Source organism: Cucurbita pepo, chromosome LG12, assembly GCF_002806865.2.
Source record: "Cucurbita pepo subsp. pepo cultivar mu-cu-16 chromosome LG12, ASM280686v2, whole genome shotgun sequence".
NCBI lineage: Eukaryota > Viridiplantae > Streptophyta > Magnoliopsida > Cucurbitales > Cucurbitaceae > Cucurbita > Cucurbita pepo.
The window spans coordinates 6,602,221-6,629,893 of NC_036649.1; the positions used below are offsets into that span (position 1 = coordinate 6,602,221).

General features: G+C 35.7%; 5 protein-coding genes across 7 annotated transcripts; 3 read left to right on the forward strand and 2 right to left on the reverse strand.

Annotated features, from left to right (window-relative positions):
- The first annotated feature begins 151 nt into the window (after nt 1-151).
- LOC111806792 (heat shock 70 kDa protein 15-like) lies at nt 152-5,432 on the forward strand. Of its 2 annotated transcripts, none has more exons than XM_023692251.1 (10): nt 152-325; nt 987-2,216; nt 2,570-2,788; nt 2,877-2,972; nt 3,055-3,267; nt 3,798-3,992; nt 4,095-4,241; nt 4,367-4,516; nt 4,599-4,729; nt 4,926-5,432. In XM_023692251.1, exons 2-10 carry the CDS (start codon nt 1,047-1,049, stop codon nt 5,125-5,127), a joined length of 2,523 nt encoding a protein of 840 aa, XP_023548019.1. In that variant the 5' UTR covers nt 152-325; nt 987-1,046; the 3' UTR covers nt 5,128-5,432. The 2 variants fall into 2 exon arrangements, with proteins under 2 accessions (XP_023548019.1, XP_023548020.1); XM_023692252.1 differs by having other exon boundaries at nt 1,008-2,216.
- Nucleotides 5,433-5,962: 530 nt separating this feature from the next.
- On the reverse strand, nt 5,963-7,975 carry LOC111807164 (trihelix transcription factor ASIL2-like). 2 transcript variants are annotated; one of them, XM_023692755.1, is made up of 2 exons: nt 7,835-7,975; nt 5,963-7,571 (listed from the first exon to the last, which is right to left on the reverse strand). In XM_023692755.1, exon 2 carries the CDS (start codon nt 7,293-7,295, stop codon nt 6,129-6,131), a length of 1,167 nt encoding a protein of 388 aa, XP_023548523.1. In that variant the 5' UTR covers nt 7,296-7,571; nt 7,835-7,975; the 3' UTR covers nt 5,963-6,128. The 2 variants fall into 2 exon arrangements, with proteins under 2 accessions (XP_023548523.1, XP_023548522.1); XM_023692754.1 differs by having other exon boundaries at nt 7,676-7,975.
- A 1,009-nt stretch (nt 7,976-8,984) lies between these two features.
- Nucleotides 8,985-13,513, forward strand: LOC111807530 (MAR-binding filament-like protein 1-1). Its single transcript, XM_023693283.1, has 4 exons — nt 8,985-9,361; nt 10,963-11,006; nt 11,096-11,236; nt 11,422-13,513. The coding sequence occupies exons 1-4, from the start codon at nt 9,076-9,078 to the stop codon at nt 13,144-13,146; spliced, it is 2,196 nt and encodes a 731-aa protein (XP_023549051.1). The 5' UTR covers nt 8,985-9,075; the 3' UTR covers nt 13,147-13,513.
- A 591-nt stretch (nt 13,514-14,104) lies between these two features.
- On the forward strand, nt 14,105-17,103 carry LOC111806384 (protein SYS1 homolog). Its single transcript, XM_023691676.1, has 3 exons — nt 14,105-15,008; nt 16,159-16,385; nt 16,662-17,103. The coding sequence occupies exons 1-3, from the start codon at nt 14,785-14,787 to the stop codon at nt 16,667-16,669; spliced, it is 459 nt and encodes a 152-aa protein (XP_023547444.1). The 5' UTR covers nt 14,105-14,784; the 3' UTR covers nt 16,670-17,103.
- Nucleotides 17,104-17,590: 487 nt separating this feature from the next.
- Nucleotides 17,591-21,234, reverse strand: LOC111806383 (probable sulfate transporter 3.4). Its single transcript, XM_023691674.1, has 13 exons — nt 20,831-21,234; nt 20,564-20,612; nt 20,270-20,477; nt 19,991-20,162; nt 19,693-19,758; nt 19,469-19,582; nt 19,273-19,389; nt 19,043-19,169; nt 18,660-18,946; nt 18,403-18,593; nt 18,226-18,311; nt 18,073-18,149; nt 17,591-17,979 (listed from the first exon to the last, which is right to left on the reverse strand). The coding sequence occupies exons 1-13, from the start codon at nt 21,176-21,178 to the stop codon at nt 17,836-17,838; spliced, it is 1,986 nt and encodes a 661-aa protein (XP_023547442.1). The 5' UTR covers nt 21,179-21,234; the 3' UTR covers nt 17,591-17,835.
- Between the last annotated feature and the right edge of the window lie 6,439 nt (nt 21,235-27,673).

A 27,673-nucleotide genomic window follows, 5' to 3' on the forward strand; every position in this document is an offset into this window, starting at 1 on the left:
CTAGACGATTCTAGGACCTCGACCGTTCCAATTCTAAGGGCTGCACATTGAATCAATGAATAATTAAAAAATAAATAATAATAAATAAAAAAAATTGAGAAAGCTTAATATAAAATAAAAAAACGAATATTAAAAGTAAACTTCAAAATCCCACCGAAAGCCCTCAAGAGTGGTACGTAGCCCTTTCGTTTATAAGTTCTCTCCTGGCACCTCGCGCGACTTGTCTTCGTGTGTAAGCGCGGTCTTGTGGAGACTTCCAGAACCCAAGAATTCAATCTGTCATCTTTTTCTTCTCTTGTTTCTTGCTCCTCCGATCACTTTGAAGGTTTGTTTCCGTACGCTGATATTGTATCTGATTCAGGGTTTCTTGATATATCGAGCTGTAGATCTGAGACTTTTGCTTCGTCGATTCGGGCATTTTGAAGTTGTTTGCGTTTTTTTGGTTTGTGTAGTTCAGATTCGGTGTGTTGTAATTTCATATGAATTGTGCTTGTATTACCGTTTTGCGGAAATGGATTTGTTGCTTCACTTTTTATTGATGTTATTAGCTTTAATTACTGGTTGAAGCATCTCGACCTAGTTTGATATGTTACTTATTGGTGGTTATTTCATGTATTTAATGTGTTGTGTAGTTTCGTTGTTTGATCCGTCTCTTGAAATGTTGGCCACATAATGGCGTGATAGTAAGTCTTTAGGTGTATACGGACTCGAGTTATACGATGAAATGAACGGATTGCTCTAGTTGGATCGTGGCTGTAGTGCTTCTTGTTTCATTTATTTGTTTGAATTTTATTTGAACGAGTTTGTCCAATCCAATGTGCAAGATGGCGTACTGATTTGCTACTACTATAGTTCCTGCGAACAAGTTACACTAAAATATGCACGATAATAATACTCGTTATAATGATCACTGGTACGGTGTTTTTTAAGGAAGAACGATTGCAAATATTTTTCTTGATAATAACAACATTCATTAATATTTTCAGGTTCTATTTTTTTCTTGACAGACCGACTGTTTTTGACACACCGGTTCAATCTTTTGCAAGATGAGCGTTGTTGGTTTTGATTTTGGTAACGAGAGCTGCATTGTAGCTGTTGCAAGGCAGCGAGGTATTGATGTTGTTCTCAATGATGAATCCAAGCGGGAAACTCCAGGTATTGTCAGCTTTGGGGACAAGCAGCGCTTTATTGGGACAGCTGGGGCAGCGTCCATTATGATGAACATCAAGAATTCAATCTATCAGATTAAGAGATTGATTGGGCGGAAATTCTCTGATCCTGGATTGCAGAAGGATCTTCAGTCATTGCCATTTTCTGTAGTAGAAGGGCCTGATGGATTTCCTTTAGTTCACGTGCGCTACCTGGGTGAAGTAAAAACGTTTACCCCAACCCAGGTTTTGGGGATGCTATTTTCGAATCTTAAAGGTATCGCTGAGAAAAATCTCAACTCAGCAGTGGCTGACTGCTGCATTGGAATCCCAGTTTATTTCACTGATCTTCAGAGAAGGGCTGTATTGGATGCAGCTACAATTGCTGGGTTGCATCCCCTTCGATTGATACACGAAACGACTGCAACAGCCTTGGCTTATGGTATATATAAAACTGATTTGCCTGAAAATGACCAGTTGAATGTGGCATTTGTTGATATTGGACATGCAAGCATGCAAGTGTGCATTGCAGGCTTTAAGAAGGGGCAATTGAAAGTGTTGGCCCATTCATCTGATCAGTCTCTTGGTGGCAGAGATTTTGATGAGGTATTATTTCATCACTTTGCAGAAAAGTTCAAGGATGAGTACAAAATAAATGTTTATCAGAATGCAAGGGCTTGTCTTAGGCTCCGAACTGCGTGTGAGAAGCTTAAGAAAGTTCTTAGTGCAAACCCTGTGGCACCTTTGAACATAGAATGTTTGATGGATGAGAAGGATGTGAGAGGAATCATTAAGCGGGAGGAATTTGAACAAATAAGCATTCCTATATTAGAACGTGTGAAAGGACCTTTGGAGCAAGCTCTTGCAGAAGCTGGTCTTACCGTTGATAATATTCACATAGTTGAAGTTGTTGGTTCAGGTTCTCGTGTGCCAGCAATAATTAAAATATTGACCGACTTCTTCAAGAAGGAGCCTAGGCGTACTATGAATGCAAGCGAGTGTGTTGCTAGAGGTTGTGCCCTTCAGTGCGCAATCCTGAGTCCCACATTTAAAGTGCGAGAATTTCAGGTAAGAACACAGATTGGACCACAATCAAACTTTTCTATTAGAACTCTTCTTACTCAAAATGCTCTTAGTCTTACATTTGAGTACAAAGATTTATTTTACTCCCACTGTGCATCTTCATTCTTATGTAACAACATTTTTATGAACTTTTATGTAACATGGAAGTACAATTATTGTACCGAGAATTATAAATTGGTAGCTGTAGTTTTTGGAGTCGATTATTTCTGCGATTGAGCAAGACTTTTAAAATGCATCTTCGTGTGAAGTCTGCGAAAAATACTTTGCTGGATACCTTCTTTTTCTTTCTTTCTTTTTTTGCATTTTCCCTCCTGATTCGTGGGTTTGCCCTTTTGAAGGTAAATGAGAACTTCCCATTTTCCATAGCTCTCTCCTGGAAAGGTGCTGCTTCAGATTCTCAAAATGGAGCAGTGGACAATCAGCAGAGCACTGTTGTTTTCCCTAAGGGGAATCCCATACCCAGTGTCAAGGCTCTTACATTTTATAGGTCTGGCACTTTTAGTGTTGATGTTCATTATACTGATTCTGATCAGCAAGCAAAGATCAGTACATACACGGTAAGGTTTAACCATAAAAATTGAGTAGCTTAAGCATTTGCTATTATGTAGTCATGGAGATTGAATTGTTGGTAATGTGCATTTCCAGATTGGTCCTTTTCAAACTTCAAAAGCTGGAAGGGCAAAGGTGAAGGTGAAGGCTCGACTTAATTTGCATGGAATTGTTTCTGTTGAATCAGCAACAGTAAGTCACGGATCTTTATTCCTTACTTTGTTGTCTATGTTTGCCTTCAATCTTCTCTGAGCGGTGATTTCTGTATGTTTAGCTGTTAGAAGAGGAGGAAATAGAGGTTCCAGTCACCAGAGAACAGTCAGCTAAAATGGAGACTGATGAAGCTCCTGCTGATTCTGCGGCTCCTCCCAGTTCTAATGAGAACGATGTTAACATGCAAGATGCCAAGGGAAACACAGATGCTGGAGCTGAAAACGGCAGTGTAGAGTCAGGAGACCAGTCTGTGCAGATGGAGACGGATTCCAAGGTGAGTAGCTCTGATTCAAATATAGGAACCACGCACAGTCTGATTACATGTTCTTAGCACAGTAACAAGTTGGAGAAGATCTATGACTGATTAAACTCTACCTTCTTTTCTCAGTTTGATTTCCCTAAGTCATACTTTTTAATTTACTATTATCTTTATCGAGATCTTTTTCTCTCTTTTCATTTTATTTCGTCATTATGGTTCTGATTTTTNTCACTTAACATGTATATTTCATTTTTATTAAAGGGCTTATAATTTTATTGGATAAACGGTATACAATTTGTCAATTGTATCAACAATTTCTTGAATCATTTTCCCCTTTCCCTCTCAAAATTTGGGGAATTAATTGAAGGTTCTGAGTCCCAACTTGAGTTTGACTACCTTCTCTTGAAATAGTGCTCCATGTTTGATTTAACAAGTACACTAGTTTTTTTGTGGGAAGGGGGTTCTTGTATTGTAGTACGATAAAGGTTGAAGCACCTAGCTGATCTCTTGTCAACAAGTACACTAGCTAATCTTTTGTCATTCAGGTTGAAGCACCGAAGAAGAAGATAAAGAAAACCAACATCCCCGTGGTAGAATTGGTTTATGGTGGATTGGCAGCAGCTGATGTCCAAAAGGCAGTGGAAAAGGAGTTTGAAATGGCTTTACAGGATCGGGTAATGGAGGAAACCAAAGAGAAGAAAAATGCTGTCGAGGCATATGTGTACGAAATGAGAAACAAGGTAAGCTACAACACCTGTTTTTTATTATGAGTTCCCTCAGTATTGAATTTACACTTCAACTGACGAATGTCTTTTGTCTCTGTTTTTTTTTTCTTTCTCCAGTTGCACGATAAATACCAGGAATTCGTCACTGATTCACAAAGAGAAGAGCTTTCTGCCAGACTTCAGGAGGTTGAAGATTGGCTGTATGAAGATGGGGAGGATGAAACAAAGGGAGTCTACATTGCAAAACTTGATGAGTTGAAGAAAGTAAGTGATATATCTCAAGTTTCTGACCTCCCTCCCTAAGAAGGAAGAAAGTATCATTACAAGATATTCTGTCCTTATTTTGTGCGTGATCTTTGGCTGCATTCTGACGTTGAACATGATTGCAGCAAGGTGACCCGATAGAGGAGCGTTTCAAAGAGCACACGGAGAGAGGAACTGTGATTGATCAACTTGTTTACTGCATCAATAGTTACAGGGAAGCAGCAGTGACAGCAGATCCAAAATTTGACCACATCGACATCTCTGAGAAACAGAAGGTACTTGTTTCAATCTCTTCCAGGCAATTCTAGGTTTGAGTGATTGTGTAACGTACGTTCCCTTAATCAAAATAATCTACAGGTGTTGAATGAATGTGTGGAAGCAGAGGCCTGGTTAAGAGAGAAGAAGCAGCACCAAGACTCGCTACCTAAACATGCTACACCTGTCCTCTTTTCTGCTGATGTGAGAAAGAAAGCCGAAACACTCGACAGGTTAGTGATCCTTTTCGGATATATCTACATTGGATTAGTTTTCTTCACCTTGCCCCCGCTTGCTCCTTTGAAAATAGGGCATATCTGCATCCAACTTGAGCATGCTATCCATGAAAACAGTGTTGTTACCTGCAAATCCTCGGCATTGTTTGGTAAGCTCATCGGTTTTTCTCATGTTTGGAATGGCATTCTGCAGGTTTTGTAGACCAATAATGACGAAACCCAAGCCAGCTGCTCCCGAAACACCTCCCCCAGCTCCTCAAGGCAGTGAGCAGCAACAGGGAGATGCCAGTGCTAGCGCAACCCCGAATGGGAAGGCAGGCGGTGAGACTGAGGTGCCCTCAGCCTCTACAGATCAGATGGAGACAGAAAAATCCGAACCTACAAGTGCTGCTTAATCTCTTCTGCTGGAATGCCTTGCTTTATTATTTATTGCGAACTGTTGTGGAGCTGGAAAAAAATGAAATGTCTCGATGAAAGCTTGCCCATGTATGTGACTTGTGAAATCAGTTGTGAAGCGTTTTGTATTTTGTTGTTTTTGCTAGGGTTTTCTTCTATTGCCGGAGCGAGTATTCACCATCAATCCGGTTTCTCAAAAGCAAAATTTTCAGAGAAATGTTGAGCCTATTACTCATCTTTCCTGCACTACTTTCTATACCATTTTGAACTCCAAAAGAATTATTAAATGTATAATTTTTGCTCATTTCTTTCATCTTTGATTAACCATCTTCCTGCTTCAAATCATCATCTCCATTATGACAAAATGGCTTATTTACTTGTTAGAGGGAGCTGGGAAAAGCAAGTTTGCTGGGGTGTTTTGACTCTGACTTCTTACCTCATTGAGACCGGAAATAGATTTGAATTTCATTCTAATCGCCTCTTATGTAGATCGAACCAGTATGAACGGTCTAAACTTTGACCTTCTTACCTGATGTGGGGGCAGTTTAGACCTTCTTACCTGATGTGGGGGCTAAACTTCGACTTCTTACCTGACTTCTGATTTCTTGTAAATAAATAATAGATATAAAAAATAATGTAAATAAATAAATATAAAAAATAAAGTGAAGATGCAAACTATTGGGAAATTACAGAATAACCAATCACAAACTACATTATTTATTGGTCCGTAAGATAGTTCATTGGAACTTCGAAGGCCTCAATCAAACCTGCAAATTCCAAGTAAACTTTGGCAGCGAGAAAAGGAACATGTAATGAGAAAAAAGAGAACGGAAGTGAATAATAATCCTGTAATTCTATTATTGTTGTCAAAAGTAAGAACGGTTCCATCTAATATGAATAATAGGGGAGAGGCCTCCCATGTATTTATACAGACAGCTGAATAACATATTCCTCGTCCTCTTCGCCGCCTGCCCTGCCCAAGTTTTGGATTAAGATTACATTAACCACTGGCACTTTTGGCGGAGGCACCGTACTCCTCGTCGTCGTCGCCCTGCCCAAGTTTCGCGATCTCTGCCTGGGCGCTCTCCATAATCTGCCTTTTCTGTAGCTCCAAATCTCTTAAGAAATCCATCCTCATCTTCTCCAACTCCATCATTTGATGTCTTTTGCTGCTCTCTATTTTCTCATAAATTTCACTGAACTTGTGAATGGAGTCAGCTAGCATTCTGAATGAAGAGCCATCATCGCTGTTCCTCCCATGCATTCTTTTCTTAGGGGGAAGCCCGTCCAGTTCATCGTCTTCACAATCATCCGATTCTGAATTATCAGGGCTGTCTCTCATCTCATCGAACCCATTTGCACGGTTCAGATAAGCTCTGGGGTTCATGAACACGTACTCTCCCGAATCTAACCCGCATGAGAGGCCACCTTGGTTAGGGGGTGAAGACATCAACATGTCCATTTTCTTGAAGTAAACCCATTTGCTCGTAGATCCACCCATTTCGGTTGACTTGGATTTTTCCTTCTTATACTTCTTCTTCAACGTATCAAGGCGGTTTCGACATTGTGTGTCAGTCCTGTCAATCTTAGAAACCTCAGACACCTTCTCAGCAACCTCTTGCCATTCCTCAGATCGGAGACTTTTCCTCCCGTGTTGAAGAAACCGTTCGCCCCAGGCATCTAGAAGAACAACTGTTTCGTGTTCATTCCAATCTGTCAATGAATTTCTGCCCCCAACAAATGATTTTTGTGCCATAGTCGCAGATGATGATGCTGGCATACGAGGAGCAAGTTCATAATTCGATACCAAATTCTTCAGACGCCGCTTCTTCGGGTGTCTTTCCAAATCAACATCATCCAATTTGACAGTATTGTTCTGCTTGTTGTCTTCATCCATATCAAAATCATCCTCATCATCGCCATCGTCTACTTCTTCACTTGTGTGAGCAAAACCATTGTTCTGATCATTTTCATCCTCTTCATCACCCAGTCCTTCCTCCTCTTCATCGTCATCCTCAACGTCATCATCTACATACTGATTGGCGACTGGCCTTGAATAAGAAGCATCCCGGTGAGGAATCTTCGAACGTGGTAGAGAACCATAACTTTCCCGATGGTTCCCACTGTAACGCTCGGACAAAGGATATTTTTCTTCTCCGTTGTCCATTTGAGATCAAACAACAACAGAAAATCTCAGAGGTAGTCCCCTCAGAAATCCAACCACTTTTCAAATTATACCAAAATCCACATTTTCAGATAACCAAACTGCGATTATGAACACAAAAAAGGCTTCCTCCGTTCTTAAATAACATATTTCTTATCAATCGACCACACAAATAACCTTACTCCCTAATTCCCATAAACCCGTCTCGGATCAATAATCTTCAGCAAGAACCTCGAGCTTCTACCCCGACAGACGGAAATAAATATTCCTCCAGATCCCCTGTGTCTCATCCGAGATCCGAAAATAATTTAATATACTAGAAACCCTAATTCATCCACAATAAGAGAGGGCAAAAAAAAGAAAGCAATATCTAACTCCTCTACCTTCTCGACTCCAGGATATTATCGAACAAACATAGCTCCGTTACACAAATTCGAAGGGAAGATTGAAACGTCAAACAATACGAAGATTCGTTGTTCTCCAAAAGCCCTAATTTCAAAGATGAACCAAAATTTCGAGAATATCAGACCACGAGCTCTTACCTCGAGCAAAGAGGTGGAAAATCAAAGAGTTCTGCAACTGCGCGATTCAGCTAAAGCTTGTTCTTGTTCTCAAAACTGGAGCTCGAAAGGAATCCGAGATAGATGAAGGAATAAAGCCTTCGAAGCAAACAAGGGGACAGTTCAGATGAGAGAGTGAGACACGGAGATATAATAAGGTTGCTGCTAACGTACGCAGACCAATTTCTCGTTTCCATTGGGCCGTAAATTTGTTCATTAATGGGCCGAAATTGGATTTCGAATCTTATTGGGCCTGGGCCCTTTGGAGGCCACTCCTTTTTTATTTTAGGTTAAAATATTATATTATCCTAATAATAAAATCAGTTCCATAATTTAATCCAGTCTCTATTATTAAATTATTATATATATTACACACGATATAATTATCCACAATATATATTATATTAATAACTAGAATCTCATACATTAAAATATCAAACATTTACAAGTTACACGACATCAAGATCTGTTTAAAAATAGGGTAGAGTTGAATTCTGACTGAAAAAAACTGAACTTACAGAACGAATCGAATTTGGGATTTTTCAAAAATTCAACCTAACCCAAATTAAAAAAATATAACACAACCGGACGTTTATGTTTGAGCTGTTTAGTCTGGATTGGTCGGGTTATTAGGTCATATGATTACCCTAAAATACAATCAGCATGAAAAAATATTCGTTTTTATTCTAAAATTTAATAATTATTGATCAAACTATCAACATTTGAAATGATAAAATTAATGTAATTCGGACCCGCTTAAATTTGAATTTTTAAGTGATATCAGTCAAATTCAAGGGAAGTCCAATCTCGAACAACAACATTATAATGTTGGTATTTTTGCTGTTTTCCCCTTTCAAGGAGACAAAAGCAGTGACCTGGCAACATAAAACGAGCTGATTGTGGATAAGGTAGATCTTTTTCCTACGTGGCTTGTTCTTAGTGGTTAAATAGAAATGCCAAATGTCACGTTCTTACTATCCACGTGGAACCACTAATCGGTATGAAATTACGAAAGTGACATGGAAGTTTAACGGCCGTAGCCAATGGGGGAGCAGTGTAATTTAAAGAATCCAAGAAGGGTATTAATGTCATTTCACTATCGGCGAGACATAGCCCGCTGCAGGAGGGTGGGGGCGCGAGGGATAGGAAAAACAAGAAGGTTTCTGGTTCGTCTTCAATTATCTTGGAAGGGAAATAAAGTGGAAGATAGAACTGTGAAATCGATGATGGGCTTTGCAATGGGAAGCACTTGCTTTTTCCAGGCTCCGCTTCATGTTTCTCGCTTTCCATTTTCTTCGATTCCTTGTTCTTCGTGTTCTTCGCAATCAAATTCGCTCACCTCAAGGAATGCAGCGGCAAGACAGAAAATCGGAGTACCGGCGGCTGTGGAGCGAAACAATTACTTAAACGATGATGGATTGTGCAAGAGGAGGGCGATTCTGTTTCTCGGTATTTCAGTTTTTCCGATTCTGCAATTGAAGGCTCAAGCTCTTGAAAGTTCGGCTCAAGGTAAATTGGTCCCGTTGCTTGTTCTTTTTGCAATGTGGTTGTTTTGGAATTTGACGAGACGAGTATCAATCTGATTAGGTTTAAGTTCAGCAATTTGTGAAAATGATAGTCCAATGAATTTACGCGCGTTTCGTTAGTTAACAATATTATGATTGTGAAGGCAGCTTGAATATCAAACGAAGAAATTTCTGATAGATAGCTCTGTTTATGGAGATTCTGATGGATTCACTAAGTCTAGGGGGAACATCTGGAGTTTTTCTTCTATATTAGACAGATTTTTCTTAGTTTATATATTAGGAGTTCAATTTTGGTGGCACTTGTAAATTTCCTGATGTATGAAGTTTTAGAGCAATAACTCAATTAGGTAGCTGTATGGATGGATATCTTTGTTTCCCTTATTGTGTATATTACTTGCTTGATTCGGTGATTGCAGTGTGGTTCTTTATTAATTATTGACTCCTGAAATTTTGTTGTTTAATTCCAGTGTGTTGTTGTTTAATTCCAATGTGTTGTTGTTTAATTCCAATGTGTTAGCCACGAAATATAAGTTAAGTTTTGTTCGTTCAAACTCAGTAACTATGAATTTAACCTTTTCCTGTAGTGTTTATATATACCAAATGAGGATCGTTGAGGATTATTGGGAGGAGTAGTCTCATATTGGCTAATTAAGGGGAAGATCATGAGTTTATAAGTAAGGAACACTATCTCTATTGGTTTGAGGCTTTTTGGAAAAATTAAAAGTAAATTCGTGAGAGCTTAGGCTCAAAGTGAACAATATCATATTATTGTGGAGGTCCGTTGTTTTTAACATGGTATGTCATACCCGTAACTTAGCCATGTCAATAGAATCTTCAGGTTTCAAACAAAGAAGTTGTGAATCTCAACAGTGTAGTTAAAGTGACTCTAGTGTCGAACAAAGGGTGTACTTTGTTCGAGGGATCTAGAGAAAGAGTCGAGCCTCAACTAAGGGAAAGTTGTTTGAGGGCTCCATAGAAGGAGGCCTCAGGGGAGGGGGATTGTTGAGTATTATTGGGAGGAGTAGTTTCACATTGACTAATTAGGGGAAGATCACGAGTTTAAAAGTAATTAATATCATTTCCATTAGTATGAGTAATTAATATCATTTCCATTAGTATGAGTAATTAATATCATTTCCATTAGTATGAGGCCTTTTGGGAAAACTCAAAACAAATCCACGAGAGTTTGTTCTCAAAGTGTACAATATCATATCATTGTGGAGATTCGTTGTTTCTAATACGAATAGATTATATTTGTGGACTGATTTTGTTTCCTAGAAGAAGATTCAAAGTTTATTTGGAATAGTAGCTCCTTGTTTTTCATTATTCAATTGGTGGCCGTGATGCAAAGTTGTAGACAACAAGACTATCCATATTTTGCGTGTTGATTTGTTAGTAAATTTGATGCCTTTTTCTGAATTAGATGTATGCTTTTAAGAAGTCAGATATTGTTTAAAAGTCTGCATCAATATCACTTATAGCTGTGATGAAGTTTGTTGTGATATCAAGTTTCAGATCCATTGATTTTCAAACATAGGTACCAATCGATTGTTTAATCTTCACACACCTACTTGATCTGTGCAGAGAAAACTGAGGTAAATGCTCAAGAAGGGAACGAAAATATAGAGGTCTGAATCTTTGCTTAATTTGCAAAAATATGGTTAATTTGATTGCTATTCCCGAAACTTTCTTAATTTTTTTGTTTATTTTGGGACAGCTTGCGGCCGAAATAGAGAAACCGTCAAATCCTTTTGTACCTTTACTCAACGTAATTGGAGTTTTCGGTTCGGGGGTGCTCGGATCACTCTATGGAATAGCTCGAAAAGAGAAAATTGCCGCTGATATGGCGTTAGAATCTGTAAGCTCATTCTTCACCTGCCAAATATTTTCAGCATATTCTCTCCTCCTTGTTTCTTCTTTTCTTTTTTGCACACGACAAGAATGTGGTTATCTGAGGAGTTCTGTCGGGGGCGGGGGGGCGCTTTTACGTCGTTCTGTGTTCTTTGTTCTGTAATGATTATGGTACAATATTTGAATTCACAGATGAATGCTGAACTGAAAGAGAAGGAATCTTCCATTATTTCAATGAGGAGAAGCTATGAAGCAAAGTTACTGAATGAACAGGAAGAACGTACAAATCAATTAAGGAAGGCAAAGGAAGAGCAAATTTCTTTGGTGAACCAACTAAATACAGCCAATCTTACCATTGGACGCTTGGGACAAGAGTTAAGAAATGAAAAGGGGAAAATAGAAGAGCTTAATGTTTGCATTAGTAGCCTACAAAATGACCTGTCGAAGGCCGAGGAAGATAAGCATACGCTTGAAGCGAAACTGCAAGAAAGTCTCGAATCTATTGAACTTCTACAAGAAAGGGTTAACTTGCTTGGTTTGGAGCTTGAGGATAAGGAGAATAGCATTCAAAAGATCAATTCTTCCCTTGCAGAAAAGGAAGGTGAATTGAAGAACTTGATTTCCTCGTACGATCGAGCAAAGGACGAACTGGATGCTGCCCGTTTAGAGATTCAACGTTTAAAGGACGAGCTTCTGAACAATAAGGAAGAACTTGAGACAAAGATTTCTATGGTGGATGAATTAAACGCAAATGTAGCTTCTTTGGTCATCGCGAGAGATGATTACATGAGAAAGTTGGAAAATGCAAACGATGAATACGATCGTCTGAAATTATCTGCCGAAAAGAAGGCGTCGTTAGATGCTGAACTTTTACGAGATAGAGAACAGGAGATTCAGGAACTGCAGGAAAAACTTAAGATTGCTGTCAAAGAAGTACATGGAAACCAAACAAGAATTGATGATCTGACACAAGAAAGAGACGTTTTGATAAAGAAGCTGGAATTAGAATCAAGTAATGCACAAATACTGAAAGATGAATTGGAAGTTGCTCGAGGGAATCTTAGCGAGTCGAGAAATCAGTCTTCCGATCTCGGAAACCAGTTAGAGGAGTCGAAACGTAAGTGCTCAGAACTCGAGTCTGAGGTTTCTAGGCTGCAGGCTGAATCTGATGAAGTTAGAAATTCACTTCAAAGCAAGTTTGAAGAGGCAAAACAAAATGGTGAAATCTTAGCCAATGAGCTTTCAGAAACCAAGGAACTTCTCACGAAAACGAACAAAGAGTTAAAGAATATGTCCGATGAGCTCGCGGTCGTCATCGAAAGTCGGAATGGTTTACAGAAGGAATTGGATGATGCCTATCGAAAAGCCGAAACTCTAAGTAACGATTTAGAAGAAGAAAGGAAAGTAGTTGTTTCTCTTAACAAAGAAATCCAAACGTTGGAGAAGCAAAATGTGAAGGACAAGGAAGCAAGAAAGTGTCTTGAAACAGATTTGGAAGAAGCAATCAAGTCACTTGATGAGATGAACCGCAATGCATTGTTACTTTCTAAAGAATTGGAGAAGTCGAATTCCCACGTGACGAATCTCGAAGACGAGAAAGAAGTGCTTCGTAGGAGTGTCACAGATCAAAAGAACGCCGCCATTGAAGCACAGGAAAACTTGGAAGACGCCCATAACATCGTCATGAAACTCGGAAAAGAAAGGGACAGTTTCGAGAACATGGCGAAGAAACTAGAAGCAGACTTGGCATCTGCAAAGGGTGAGATATTGAGGCTCCGGCGTGAAATCAAATCATCAAATAAAACCAACCAGCAACAGCCAAATGCTGAAGCTGAAGGCAAGGCCAAAGTCACCGTCGCCAAGAGAACTGTCAGGAGGAGAAAGTCGACTACTCCGTCGGATAAAGAACTGTCCTGAGTGTCGTTTACTCTAACCCGTCTCCGCTCGTACCCCTCAAACATCTTGTTATCCTGTTACTCTCTTCCCCAACCAGGTGCTATTGATTTGTTCCTTGCCATGGCCCTTTGTATGCTACCAATAATAATGCAGCAAGTCACGAGATGTCGTCCACCATCGTCGGTACCGAACGCATGATGGTTTCACACACAATGTATTGAAGTTCAAGAGGTAAGTTGCTGAAAGAAACAGAGAGGAGGTATGATTGTGTGAAGCTTGCCATGTATAATTAGACAAGCCTGGATGTAAAACTTTGGTGGATCCATAACAGGTATCAGTAGCTCCATTATTTTGTATGGATCATACTTGATCATGATTTTTTTTTTTTTCTTTCCCAATTATATAATTATTAAATTCAAAAATTTAGAACATCCATCCTAGACGACTTGCATATAACGCAAAGTTTCGTAAGTAATCCATAATAACCACGGGTTAAATCGTAACTTAAAATCTTAAAAATAATATTTTAAAATTAAAAAATAATAATAAAACGTTCTTAAACCTAAATATGTAGCGTAGAATCTTATCAATATATAAAAAAGATAAAAATATATAAATGGGTCTGTTTCTATTTTTTTTTTTTAACTATTAAATTTTTTTAAAACTTTGATTATGATTAGGTTTAAAATAAAATATTAAAATTTATATATATTCCAATTTAACATAATTCAAAACATTTTAACATATGCTTTTTCCATTATTTTAAAAAATTACTCCCAAAATTAAAAAAAAAGTTAATATTTTTGTGTAATTATTAAAAAAAGTTAACTCTCAAAATTNTTTTTTTTTTTTTTTTTTTTTTTTTTTTTTTTTTTTTTTTTTTTTTTTTGTCAAATTACTAAAATGTGGGGACCACGACTGTGATTTAAACTAATAATCAATATATAATACCAATTTTAATTATGGAAGTAATGGAAACTACGATTTTACATTACAATTGTAGCGCATCTGGACGAAAGAATTTTCATCACAAGCGGCACGGACACGACCGAGCTATCAGAAGAAGAGAAGGGTGAAGGAACTTTGTCCGGAATCCTGAATTTTGCTGCCGGGTGTTTCAATTTGTCTCATCTCGATCTCAAGATTGATGCCTTTATGTTTCAGACTTGATCTAATTCTTATTTTCTGGTTAGACGGCATTGCGATGCGTTCGTTGTGTTAGCGAATTCGGATTTATTCGGTTTCTGGGGTTGGATTCGTGAGGGAATTGTGATTTGTTTCTCTCTTTGATTTTGAATCATCTGTAGTTATATGCTGTTGTGATTTTAGTATGCGTGGATTTAAGATTTGCTTGATTCAGATCGAATGAAACGAGATCGTTGAATTCTCGTGCCAGAGTTAGCGGGAGGATTCTTGATTTTAGGGTTTTTTTTTTTTAACGAATGGATGTACAGCTTCACGAAGAGAAATAGGGATCTCTTGAATTTCACTGTTAATTCGGGAGTGTGAAAGCGATAGATAGCGTAGAGAACGCTTTAACCATTGGGAAATCGTTTGTAATTTGTATTTCAGTTATACTGAAAAAAGTTGGGGTTCTGGTCAATTTAGGTTAGAGCATACTAATTGAGAAGGAGCTAGAATCGACTGACTGTTGGAGTCATGTTCTATGGTGCAGTTGTATGGGACCCTTGGCTCATCGTTGCCCAAATTGTTTGCCTTCAATGTTTGTATTACCTCACTCTTGGTATATTGATCGCGACTCTAGTCGGTACACGCGTTTCTCGGATCAGCCTTGTTTACTTCTTTGATTATGCTACAATAACCGTTTCTACAGCCACTGGTTGGTGTGTTATTGCTTCATTCCTGCTAAGTGCGCTTGCTGGGTAAGAAAACTGTTTTAGCTTTCATCCCCATAATGTTTGGTATTATGTTTATTTACAATGCATGGTTAGGAATAGTTGATAAATCTCAAACGTGTTTGTCTACCCAGCTTTTATTTATTAAAGGTTAAATATACTTAGCTGCATGTTAATATAACATTACCCTTGGTTTGGAGAAGTTGTAGTTTATGGAGCCTTTGTGTGAGATCCCACTTTGTTTGGGGAGGAGAACGAAGCATTCTTTATAAGGGTGTGGAAACCTCTCCCTAGCAGATGCATTTTAAAATCTTGAGGGAAGCCCGAAAGGGAAAGTCCAAAGAGGACAATATTTGCTACAGATGGGCTTGGGCCGTTACACTTTGTTAGATTATTTAGATATTGAATAGAATAATCACCCTCGCTGAAATGGTTTTGATTGTTAACCATGAAAATGGCTTGTTTTGAATGTCATATTAATGTTTGCTTTTTTATCTCTACATTATGTAATGAGGCAATTTTTGTGGTAAACTATAACTGCGGATAACTCTTTGGTGTCCGAAGTTTGTTTCTTAATGGTTTGTAGTATCCTATTTGTTGTTCTGTCAGCAATTGATGTGAATTTCAATTAAGGTCCATGCGTATGTACTAGCTGGTTAGCTACTTTTTTTTCTTGATTTCCCATCTCCTAAATCCCTAGTAGCCGATTTGGAGAAATATGTTGTTATTTCCCTTTAAATCGTAGTCCGTTACTATCATAGAAATTCACATGTTCAACATTTTGGGTTTCTTAGGTCTAATTGTTATAATTTCTATTTAAATTGCTGACGATCAACCATACATATGGAAAATCTACGAACGGAGAATGCGTTGTTTTGAATATGTACGCAGTGGATGGTGTCATGCTTTTTATTTCAATTTCTGGGCAGATGCTGGCAGTTTTCCTTCCTTGGATTTTTCGTTTAGAACGTGTAGGCGATGGATTGGGGGCCGGGGGTGGTTGAAGGATAGCAACATAGTTTTGGAGCACTACCAACTAATAGATATTGTTTCTGTTAAATGTTTCCCTGAGCAGCACTCTATAGTGTTTGTTTATCTTTTTTTCTTCGTTTTTCATATTGTTTATACAAAACTCGTGTCAGCTGCTCTCACCATTACATTTTTTCTTGTCATGCAGAGCAGTATATCTGATTTATTTGATTGAAAGAGCAAAGAAGTGCTTAGATTTTGCAGCCACACTCTATATACTCCACCTTTTCATCTGTATCGTTTATGGAGGGTGGCCGTCCTCAATGACATGGTGGGTTGTGAATGGTACTGGGCTTGTAGTGATGTCTTTGCTGGGTGAATATCTGTGCATCAAACGTGAACTGCGAGAAATTCCTATAACACGATTGCGTTCAAGTAAGGCTTCTTTCCTCGAGGAAATTAACAAATAATCTTCTTTGACATTCATATTGTTGGAATTCACAATTCATAGTACTAACAAACATGACTGCCAAAACACAGCATGCTAGTACAAAATGTTAATTCATGTTAGCCTCTATTATTTTACTCCATCCTATGCTAGGCTTTGCAGTTGAGTTATCATGCTCTGATTTGTACACCAAATGGTTACTGTTTAGTTTTTGGGAAAAGATGGTCCTCTTGTTTAAGATCACTGTGCATATTTTGGTGCAGATGTCTGAGCAAGTAACAGTCAAATTGCAAGAACCACCTCTTCATGTGTGTGATTTTCTGGTGGCCTATCTTATTAAATTTGCGTAGCTAGTGGATAAAGCTGATGAAAACCCAGATCAAGTTAGCATCAAGGAAGAGGAACTGTTTTGAGATATGAACGATTGGTCGTAAGTATCGAAATATAACCTAGATCGGTGCTCTGGATTATGATGAACTAGTGTTTTGAATTAGTGGAAGGTTTACATATGAATCCAGGAAGCTTTTTTTACCTTGGGGAAAGGAGGGGGAGGGTGTCACTTCCAATGGCTATATGAGCTTTATTCCTTTTTTGTTTTAATGGTTAAAGAAGATATCGTTGGTTGCTTTTATTCTTTTAATTCTTCATACAGATGAGTCTACAGCTTAGTTTGGAATATAATGAAAATTTGATTTGTAAACTAAAGGAGAATTCTGTTGGTTTATCTTTTCTTGTATTGCCTTTTGATAAAAAGGCCGCCTCCATTATCGCCATTATTGCTTTCCTTTTTTGTGATTGAGTATGCGTTCTTCTTACGGTTGAGAGCATCTTGTAAAGGCTTTTATAGCCTTGCAAGGTGGTCTTTCCCGATTCACACGGGATTCCACATGCCCCATGCTACTCGGGTCAAAGCGTAAGCTAGTGGTAAACAATCAGATTTGCACAAACAGCCAAAAAGAACGGTGGAATCTTGACGAAGCTGTTTTATTTATTTGTTTGTTTTGAAGAACAATTGTGGTTTATTTAGCTATAAGAATCTTATTGTTGTTGGCTTTTGAATCACAATCTTAAAAAATTGTCTGGTTGATGTTCGATTTAGCTCCGATTGGTCGTTTGTTTTGACCATATTTGATCGTTATATTCCAGTCTTTTGGGATTCCTTTTGCTGGTCTAACTTTTGAATACAGTAATGTAGTTTGGAATCAGCATATATCTTATTTGATCGTTAAATATTTCGGTATTTCGGACTTTCGGGGGGCGTTAGCTTCGTTGTGAAGAAAAGAGCAAGAAAGAAACAAAGATTAACAAAGATTGAAAACATTTCATCGCCTCTTCTGATTGCTAGTTAAAGGGTGGAATATGTTTTCATAATCGGCCGGTAGTAATTTGTTTCTTACAGACTCTTCCCTCTATGATAGCTTCCAAGTAAGATATAAGTTATGGCAGCCTCTTCCATAGAGAAGAAATGTCCTTCACAGCTTCTCCAACCGAGAGGTAGAGACCGTTAAACTCGAACCGTTCCAAGGCGTCTGATTTATGCAGTTTTTCCATCGTGTTTCCACCCGGATTTGCAAGCACAAACTAAAGAAAAACAAATACAGAAATGTCTAATTAGTGAGAAGTTTCATGGAAAACATTTTGTTATGCAAGCTGTTCTAGCCACATGGGTCATACCTGCAGTGATTTTTGCATCAACATCTTTCTAAGCTCGCATACTGTTTCTATACCACTTGTGTCTATGGATGTTACAGCTGAGAAAACCATATGACAAGTATGAGCGAAACCATTTAGGCACGATAATCTCGAAAAAAAGGCTTCTTAACATACCTGTCATGTCTAGGATTACACATTTCAATGGGCTATCATTCGTCGCTTTTACCCGCTCTTCTTCTTCCCTAACCCACCTAAGAATCCTGCACAGGACATATGGATGTGTTATTGGTAAAATGATTCAGGAGACTCGTCCACAAGATATACAAATTTTTTATGTTATATAGAGCTCACCTTTCTTGTAGGTATGTTGAATTTGCAAAATAGATTGGAGATTCAACGGCAAGAATGAGAAACGAAGGCACCCTCGAGGCATCACGGTATCGGTCGAGGTTTTGGAATATTTGAGTCCCAGAAATATTCCCCAAAACTATGGTGTTTGGTCTGGTGACATGCAGAAGAATCTTGAAAACAGAGACTCCAACCTGAAAATTCCGTGTTAACGACACGACTTTACAGTTCGATAAACTAACGTCGATGAGGAAACTTACTGCAATGGCGAGACCCATTGGAACCGAGATGAAAAGAATGCCGAAGAAAGAACAAACACAAGCTACAAAATCGAGCTTGTCAACTTTCCACAACCTACAGGCTGCTTGGTAATCAATTAGTCCAATTACTGCTGTTATAATGATGGCTGCTAGGATGAAATTTGGAGTATAATGGAACAGTGGCATCAGAAACAACAATGTTATGAGCACAGCTGCAGACATCACAACATTTGAAATTGCTGTTTGTGCCCCGGCATTATAATTCACAGCGGACCGAGAAAACGATCCTGAAACATCAATCCCGATCCGAAGAGTTAAAAACAATTTAAGCTGTAACATCAAATAACTTCATAGAGAAGGTTAGATAGGAAGGCAACAAACACCTGTAGTGACATAGCACGAAGAACAAGATCCAGCCATGTTCATAAAACCAATGGCCATCATTTCTTTGTTCCCATCTACTTGATAGTTTTTCAAACCAGCAAACGTTCTTCCTACGGCAATTCCTTCCTAAATATTGTAAAAACAACGTGAAATAGGATCGTTCAGGCATGCGGATTAGGAGAAGTAACCAAATTCAGAACCTATAATCTCTTCTGAATCAAGAACTTACAGTGAGCGAGAGAATTCCACTTATAATGCCAGTTTTAATGGCAAGTGCCAATTGAGGACCAGTAAAGTACAGCATGTTCAGTGATGGAGGATTGATACCCTTTGGCAAATGACCAATCTATTAAGAGAGAACCAAAAGCGAAAATGGTATCAGTTTCAGGGCACAGAACTTGAAGTTAAAGAATGTCAATCCGTACCACTGAGATTCCTGGAGCTTTTTCTCTGAGAAGGAAGACCAAAAGAGTGGACAAAATAACTGATGTCAGTGGAGCAGCTGCTGATATCCAGAAAAGCTTTGGTTTCTTGATGCTCTGTGTCAATTCACGTAATGATCAAACAAATTAGAGAACCCATTTCTTGCATTAAGGCCAAGAAAGAGCCATTATGGAAACATAGATCACAGTAATGATATAACACTTACGATATGCCTTGTTCCTAGAAGAATGAGTAGGAAAATGAAGCCTAAAACAATAGTTTGCCAGGACCACTGCACATTAATTAGAAAGACCCCATCAGTTGAAATACCTCAAAACTCTAGAATATCAAAACAGAACCCTTGAAAGATATCTTCAACTATGCAATACAAATCAAGATTCTTACTATATTGATATCAAATTTGAATACAGTAAAAGTTTCGGTTGCTCAATTATAAGAACTTTATAGTTACTTGTTTCCTTCGTCTCTTTTCCCACCCTATAAGGCTGCAAGCAACGGCTTACCTCATCTTTGCGGTGAAAAACAGAAGACATGACAGGAATCAATTGCATTTTGGAGGTGAAATGGGAAATTCCAAGCAACCCTTTGAGTTGTTGCAATGACACAATGACTGCTGCACCAGCCATAAAGCCAACTAAAGTAGCCTTTGACAGAAAATCAATCACAAATCCTAACCTGTAACAAATTGAAAGCCAAAATCAATGAATTGAAAGGCACTCTCAGAAACAGAGAAAATTCATGGGATTTCAATCCTTCCCTTTTGGTTGTGCTTTGTTTTATACCTTAACAAGCCTAAAGATGCTTGGAACACACCAGCAAAGAAGGTAGCAGTGAAAGCTAACTTAAGATAGAGAGTAGGCTGTTCGTTATAAGAGACTGCCTCAGTAATCATCGATCCCATGACCAAAGAGGCAATTGAAACTGGGCCAACAGCAAGATGTCTAGAGCTCCCAAGGATAGAATATATCAGCGGAGGCACAAAACTTGAATCTGCAATGAAACAAATCAAATTTAACTGCTGGTTCAATTTCGTTTAGTATTGAAACAAGAGATTTCACTGAAGAAGATACACTCACATAATCCGATGATTGGAGGCAAATTTGCTAGTTTCGCATAACTTATTCCCTACAGAAATCGAAACAAAAAATGGATATCACTTTTTCTAAAGGCTAAAACAAACAAACGCATTAAATTAAAGCCAGAATGAGGGCTTAATTTTGACCAAGTTCGAAAAAACCAAACTACATTTCCATAAATAAAAACCAGTCGAATTAAGCTAAAATCCCCCAGCCTAGCCTAATCTTCAGAACACGATTCTACAGATTTCAATTCGCATGACATACCTGAGGAATAGCGAGGCTAGCGATTGTGAGACCAGAAACGATATCAGATTTGAAAAGAGCTAGGGTATAATCAGGGCCCCACTCAAACACAGGGAACAGAGATTGAAGGCCGAAAATCACTTTTCTTAACCACGATTGATTCTGGAATTTGTAGAACGGATCATCGGGGAAGAACACCTCCGATAGCTTGTGTTTGAGTTTCTGAAAGGTAGTCTGCTTCGGCGGCAAGCAAACTTTGTGAACCTCCTCCTCCTGTTGCGGCGGCAGCGGCGGCATTGCCTCCGCCGGAATCGTCAACACCGTTTCACGACATTCGAAGTTTTCAACTCGATTGGAACCGATTCCCATGCCGGGTTGAAATTAAGAGCTAAGTTTAGTAGTAAACGCTATATTTTGGGCGGTTGTGGTTGAAAGCTTTGAGGAGAAATGAAGAGAGTATCGCTATTTATAGAGGTGAGAAAAAGAGAAGAACGGGAAGAGAGGTGGTTATGCTCTTAGCACAAATGGCAGTTACTCGATGGTCGCTTTTTTCCTGCATGTCGAGGGTAATTTCGTCATTTATTTCCTAATTTGAGTAATTTTCAATTTTATATCCATTTATTTATTTTTAAATATTTTTTTTTAAATTTATCACTTAAATTCAATTATATTTAAATTAAAATTTAATTTTAAGAGCCATTAAAAAAAATAAAAATAGTTATAAAAATGTATATTTTAAAATTATTTTTTTCCTTGAGGGTAATTTCGTCATTTCCTTCCTAATTTGAGTATTTTTCACTTTTTATATCTATTTATTTATTTTTAAATATTTTTGTTAAAATTTATCACTTAAATTCAATTATATTTAAATTAAAATTTAATTTTAAGAGCCATTAAAAAAAATAAAAATAGTTATAAAAATGTATATTTTAAAATTATTTTTTTCCTTGAGGGTAATTTCGTCATTTCCTTCCTAATTTGAGTATTTTTCACTTTTTATATCTATTTATTTATTTTTAAATATTTTTGTTAAAATTTATCACTTAAATTCAATTATATTTAAATTAAAATTTAATTTTAAGAGCCATTAAAAAAAATAAAAATAGTTATAAAAATGTATATTTTAAAATTAATAAATTTATGTTTGCTCAGTGTTTAACGATTGAAATTCATAAATTAATTCAATAATTTTTATTTATTTGAACCCAACATAACCTAAACCAAACTTAATAGATTGGATTTGGTTGATTAAATTGTTCTGATAATTGAATTTTTTTAACGCTCCTATTTCTACTCATTTTAAGCAAATAATGTACTTAAAAAAGGTCGTGAATTGTAAATTATAGGCTATATAAAAATTAAAAAAATATTTTTTTATATTAATGTATATTAAAAATTTACAATATTTATTTTTTTACCCGAGTTAATGTTTAGCTTAACAACGATCACGAAAGGTCACTTAAACTTTTAAAGAGAAAATAATATATGTATTTAAAAAAATAATTATTCTCTTAGCATAATTAATAATAATAATACCTTTAAAAATAGTCTAGTGGTTCAGTAAAGGCCATATTTGAAAGATTCAGTGAATTTAAATTATGCAAAAATTAGGATGCTCTAATTACATTATAATTAAATTTAAAAGCACTTTGGAATGTGATTATAAATTAAAGTTTGGAAGCAATCAGAAGCCTTAGCTTTGGTATTTTATAGAATGTTGTTTAATTGGCTAAACTTAGGGTTATATGTGAATTCAAAATTATATTAAATATATTATAAGCTTATTCGAATTAATATTTTCATGTAATATGGTCACGTTATTTACTCTTCAAATAAAATTGAGCCACTGAAAAAAATGTGTACAGAGGCAGTGATTTTTAATTATTTTAAGTCTTTCTTATTCATCTGATCATCAAGATCGCTCTCATTTAGATGTGATTTCGATTCATCCATATATTTCTTATTTATGTGTTGTCTTAAATTAATAAATGTATTTTTTAATAGTTGAAATTATATTTATAATTGAGGAGATATTTATGTTTAGAGGGGAGAATTTTTATATTTTTATATTTTTATATTTTAAAATTTTAAAATATGTTTTAGTTGGGTTTGACGTTAGCTTCGAGAAATTCCATATTTTAATATAAAGTAAAAAAGAAAAAAAAATTAATAATAAAAAAGAATCCAAATAAACTGCTTAATTTATAAACATTTAAACACGATTAATGGAATATTTTCTTCTCTTTTAACTAAAAAAAAAAGAAATTGAGGTGAATACGTCTATCCAATAAACCAGAGGGGTACTGAATCTGGACCGTCGGTTTTGTTTTTTTTTTAAAAAAAAATTATGTTCCTTTTTATCCCAACCCTTTATTCGGTGAAAATGAAATTTCCCATTATTTTTAATTTCTAAAATTATTGTATCTAATAAATAAATTTCAAATATTAAATATTTTTAATCTTTATAATAATTTCAAAAGTAGGGTTAGTCAGGGTTAGTCGTGTCTGTTAGACGAACACGACTCTCCACAATGGTATGATATTGTCCACTTTGAGACTTCCATCATCCAACACCTCCCCTCGAACAAAGTAAGGAGTCTTAGTCATTTTTTACTGCCTTCGAGGAGGCTTGGCTCCTTTTCTTTTGAAGTTCGGGCATAGCTCTGATACCATGTTAGACGAACACGACTCATCATCCAACACCTCCCCTCGAACAAAGTAAGGAGTCTTAGTCATTTTTTACTGCCTTCGAGGAGGCTTGGCTCCTTTTCTTTTGAAGTTCGGGCATAGCTCTGATACCATGTTAGACGAACACGACTCATCATCCAACACCTCCCCTCGAACAAAGTAAGGAGTCTTAGTCATTTTTTACTGCCTTCGAGGAGGCTTGGCTCCTTTTCTTTTGAAGTTCGGGCATAGCTCTGATACCATGTTAGACGAACACGACTCATCATCCAACACCTCCCCTCGAACAAAGTAAGGAGTCTTAGTCATTTTTTACTGCCTTCGAGGAGGCTTGGCTCCTTTTCTTTTGAAGTTCGGGCATAGCTCTGATACCATGTTAGACGAACACGACTNTTAGTCAGGGTTAGTCGTGTCTGTTAGACGAACACGACTCTCCACAATGGTATGATATTGTCCACTTTGAGACTTCCATCATCCAACACCTCCCCTCGAACAAAGTAAGGAGTCTTAGTCATTTTTTACTGCCTTCGAGGAGGCTTGGCTCCTTTTCTTTTGGAGTTCGGGCATAACTCTGATACCATGTTAGACGAACACGACTCTCCACAATAGTAATGATATTGTCCACTTTGAGACTTCCATCATCCAACACCTGCCCTCGAACAAAGTGCGTCTCCCCTTAATCGAGACTCAACTCCTTTGGAGTCTTAGTCATTTTTTACTGCCTTCGAAGAGCCTTGACTCCTTTTCTTTTGGAGTTCGGACATGGCTCTGATACCATGTTAGACGAACACGACTCTGCACAATAGTATGATATTGTCCACTTTGAGTCTAAGCTCTCATGACTTTGCTTTGGGCTTCCCCAAAAGATCCCATACCAATTGAGTTACTATTCCTTACTTATAAACCCGTGATCATTCCCTAAATTAACTAATGTGGAACTTCCATCATCCAACCGTGTCAACCCCACGAACCAATCCAAATTTTTTTATTTTTCAAAAATTTAATTTAACATAAACCGAAAAACAATCCAACATCACCCAACTTTTACGATTTAGATTATCGATAGAATTATCAGGTCACATAAATATCTCTATTTTAAAGATAAATTATTACGTCACTCACCACCACCAAATTTCGTGTAAAAAAACAGGTAAAAGTCACTCATTATAAAGTTTCGAAAATATTAAAACTTATAATTATAATTTTTATAATCTTTATTATTTGTCTGATTTTACCTAACGTCATAAATAGACGACACGGTCGAAATGATTGTTTTGAAGAAAGTGTATCAAAATGGAAACATTTGCTAATTTATTTTCCTTTTTAAATAATATAATTATATTTAATATACATATATTTATTATAATTATATTTAATTTTATAAAATTTTCAATTATTTATTCTCTAAAAATATTTTTTTTATTATTATTTATCTTTTATTTTATGTATTCCACTAATTAAATATTTGTGAAACATTGGTACTGTCTATTTTAATACGAGATAATTTATTATATAAATATAAATTTTATTCGATAATTAATATACCTTTATAAAGATAGTGACGTTTGTGTTATCTTTAGTACAATTTTCAATGATACAGCGTCGAAAAATTAAATATTAAATTAATTTTAATTTGGTTAATTTTCTTTTTACAAGTAGCAGTCTTGTCAAAAGATTTGAGTTATTTGAGTGGGTGGGATTTGTTAGGTTATAACATTTTAATTTCTGAATTTCAAATATAAATATTAGTATATATAATTTAGAATAAATTAAATTAAATTAAATTAAATAATAAATTAATTATTTTATTATAACTCAATATAAATGGAGTAATATTTACGAGAATGATTTTATCACATTAATTATGATTTATGCAAATATTTGTTATTTAATTTCTCAATTTAAAATATAAATAATAAAATTTAATATAATTATCAATTTGGCAACATGGGAAATAAAAAAAATGGGGAAATATCAAACACTATGAAATGCTCCACATTAATACCACTAATATTTAGTCACATCATTAATATTTGAGATAATATTAAATTTAATAAATAGAATACCGATAAGTTTACAAGAGTATTAATAATTTTAAATCAATCTCGGTGATCATAAAAATTTGGTTCAGTTTACCTATTGACATTTTTTCCGTCTCAAAACAAGGTTATAATTCAACTCTATTTTTTTAAAAATTAAGAATATTTAACGGTTTGTGATGATATTAGTGATATGTTGTGATTTGTAAATAATTGAGTTTTTTTTTCAAATAATAATAATAATAATAAAACACGCAGACAACCCAACCTGAAAATAGAAGGTTGAGTTGAGTTGTGAACTTTGTTCGGATTTTTCGGGTTACCAATAAAATAATATTTATTTATGTGGAGAACGAAGTAGAGATTTTCGGTGAAAATTTTGCGAGAAATTAGATTTTCAATGGATTTTTTTTAATTTTAATTTTAATATATATATATATATATATATATATTAAATATTCTTTTCATATAAATTTCAATACATATTACTTCGGAAAGTAATTTATAAAATCTCAAATTCCAACGTACACGTTCATTTCAATATACGCTTTTTGTGTCTATCTTTATTTATCTGACATTTTTTTATTGGAGCAGATTAAATGGACATTTCTATATACGCTTTTTTTTTATTAAATATAAAATTATTTCTTTTTCGAATTTCAACGTGGAGTGGGTAGATACAAGTCACCGACCATCATTAAAAAAAAACGATGCCTTAACATGAGCTAGACCGAGAATAATTTAAAATGAATAAATTTTTTTTATAGGTCAGAGAATTTTCCCGCTCTTACGTATGCCTAAGAAATCATTACAACAGTCCTACTTAGTCCACCACGCCAAAGTATTAAACATGAGATTAGTGACTCTAAAGTTTATTGTATTTTGTGACAAAAACACGAGGTTTGGACAATATTACGTCCGTACTAAGATTGTGGTTTCTTAGTCGGATCGGATTTTGTCTTTGTGTGTGTCCATGTTTCCAAGTCAGAGAGCCAACACTGTTGACTAAATTAAGTCAAAAGCAAATCACCCAAAGTCAACCGCACCTGCCCAACCTCGTTCCTTCTTCCATTTTATAAATTCATTTATTAATTGTCCATTAAACCACTAGCCTCTCAACTTTGACATTTATATATTTTTTTTTTAATTTTTAAATTTATTTAGTTTTTTAAAATATATTTTTTAAATATATGTTAATTTTGGATGAAACCATTAGTATTTTGTTTCAAATATATCTTAACTTTTAATAATGTCTAAATTTTTTTATTAGTAACCTACAATGTTTTAAAAAAGTTTAAAAATATTTTTACTATTATTGTTGTATTTAAAAGTACTTAAATTTTTTAAAACCACACTTTAAAAAAAATTTATTAAAATTTTATTGTCAATATATGGACGAAAACTATCCATCGACATCTTATAGATTATCTTCAAACTTGTTAATGTTACTTTTAAAAGTTGATGAGTATTTTTTGAACGTGGGACTAACGGCAAGAGTATTTGTGGGACGTTCAATTTTTTTAACGTGTTTTATAAACTTTTGAAAACTCAAACATATTTTTTTTAAAACATTTATGAGAATTGAAAGTTGTTTTTGAAACCCTTTTAAAATTATTTTTTAAACAAAATATTAATAATTTCTATTCAAAATTATTTTTTTTAATCAAAACAAAATTAATTTTTATTTTAAAATTACAACCATAAAAATATTTAGAAAAAAAAAAAGAGGAAAAAATTGAGAAGATTTGTCTGCTAATGAAGATTGGTAAAAATTCTCCCACCCATTAAGATCATATGTATTGACACGTGGAAAAGATAAATTAAAATAATTGAATTATTCCAATAAACATTATCATGATGCCCACCAATATAAATTTTTCTACCACTAAGTTACAAATAATAAAAGATAATTAGGGAATCCCCTTTAATTTGGTTGTTGGGTTTGTAATGGGTAGGGGAGGTAGTAGGTTGGGATATATATATATATATATATATATATATTTCCGCTGATTTTTTTCGACTCAAATATTTTTTATTAAATAATAAACTCAGAATAATTTAACTATAAATTTTTTGAATTAATTTGGTTCGAGTAGTTTATTCAAATTTTTATTTTTAATTAAAGTAAAATGTTAGATCG

Bases quoted from the DNA above. Each gene is read 5' to 3' on its own strand.
- LOC111806384 (XM_023691676.1), top strand. From the start codon at position 14,785: ATGTTCTATGGTGCAGTTGTATGGGACCCTTGGCTCATCGTTGCCCAA. The intron at 15,009-16,158 runs GTAAGAAAACTG...CTTGTCATGCAG, and splicing joins CTGCTAAGTGCGCTTGCTGG to AGCAGTATATCTGATTTATT.
- LOC111807164 (XM_023692755.1), bottom strand. From the start codon at position 7,295: ATGGACAACGGAGAAGAAAAATATCCTTTGTCCGAGCGTTACAGTGGG.
- LOC111806383 (XM_023691674.1), bottom strand. From the start codon at position 21,178: ATGGGAATCGGTTCCAATCGAGTTGAAAACTTCGAATGTCGTGAAACG. The intron at 20,613-20,830 runs GTATGTCATGCG...CGATTTCTGTAG, and splicing joins CTAGCCTCGCTATTCCTCAG to GGAATAAGTTATGCGAAACT. The intron at 18,594-18,659 runs GTAAGTTTCCTC...CGGAATTTTCAG, and splicing joins CAATGGGTCTCGCCATTGCA to GTTGGAGTCTCTGTTTTCAA.
- LOC111806792 (XM_023692251.1), top strand. From the start codon at position 1,047: ATGAGCGTTGTTGGTTTTGATTTTGGTAACGAGAGCTGCATTGTAGCT. The intron at 2,789-2,876 runs GTAAGGTTTAAC...GTGCATTTCCAG, and splicing joins CAAAGATCAGTACATACACG to ATTGGTCCTTTTCAAACTTC. The intron at 3,268-3,797 runs GTGAGTAGCTCT...TTTGTCATTCAG, and splicing joins AGATGGAGACGGATTCCAAG to GTTGAAGCACCGAAGAAGAA.
- LOC111807530 (XM_023693283.1), top strand. From the start codon at position 9,076: ATGATGGGCTTTGCAATGGGAAGCACTTGCTTTTTCCAGGCTCCGCTT. The intron at 11,007-11,095 runs GTCTGAATCTTT...ATTTTGGGACAG, and splicing joins AAGGGAACGAAAATATAGAG to CTTGCGGCCGAAATAGAGAA. The intron at 11,237-11,421 runs GTAAGCTCATTC...TTGAATTCACAG, and splicing joins CTGATATGGCGTTAGAATCT to ATGAATGCTGAACTGAAAGA.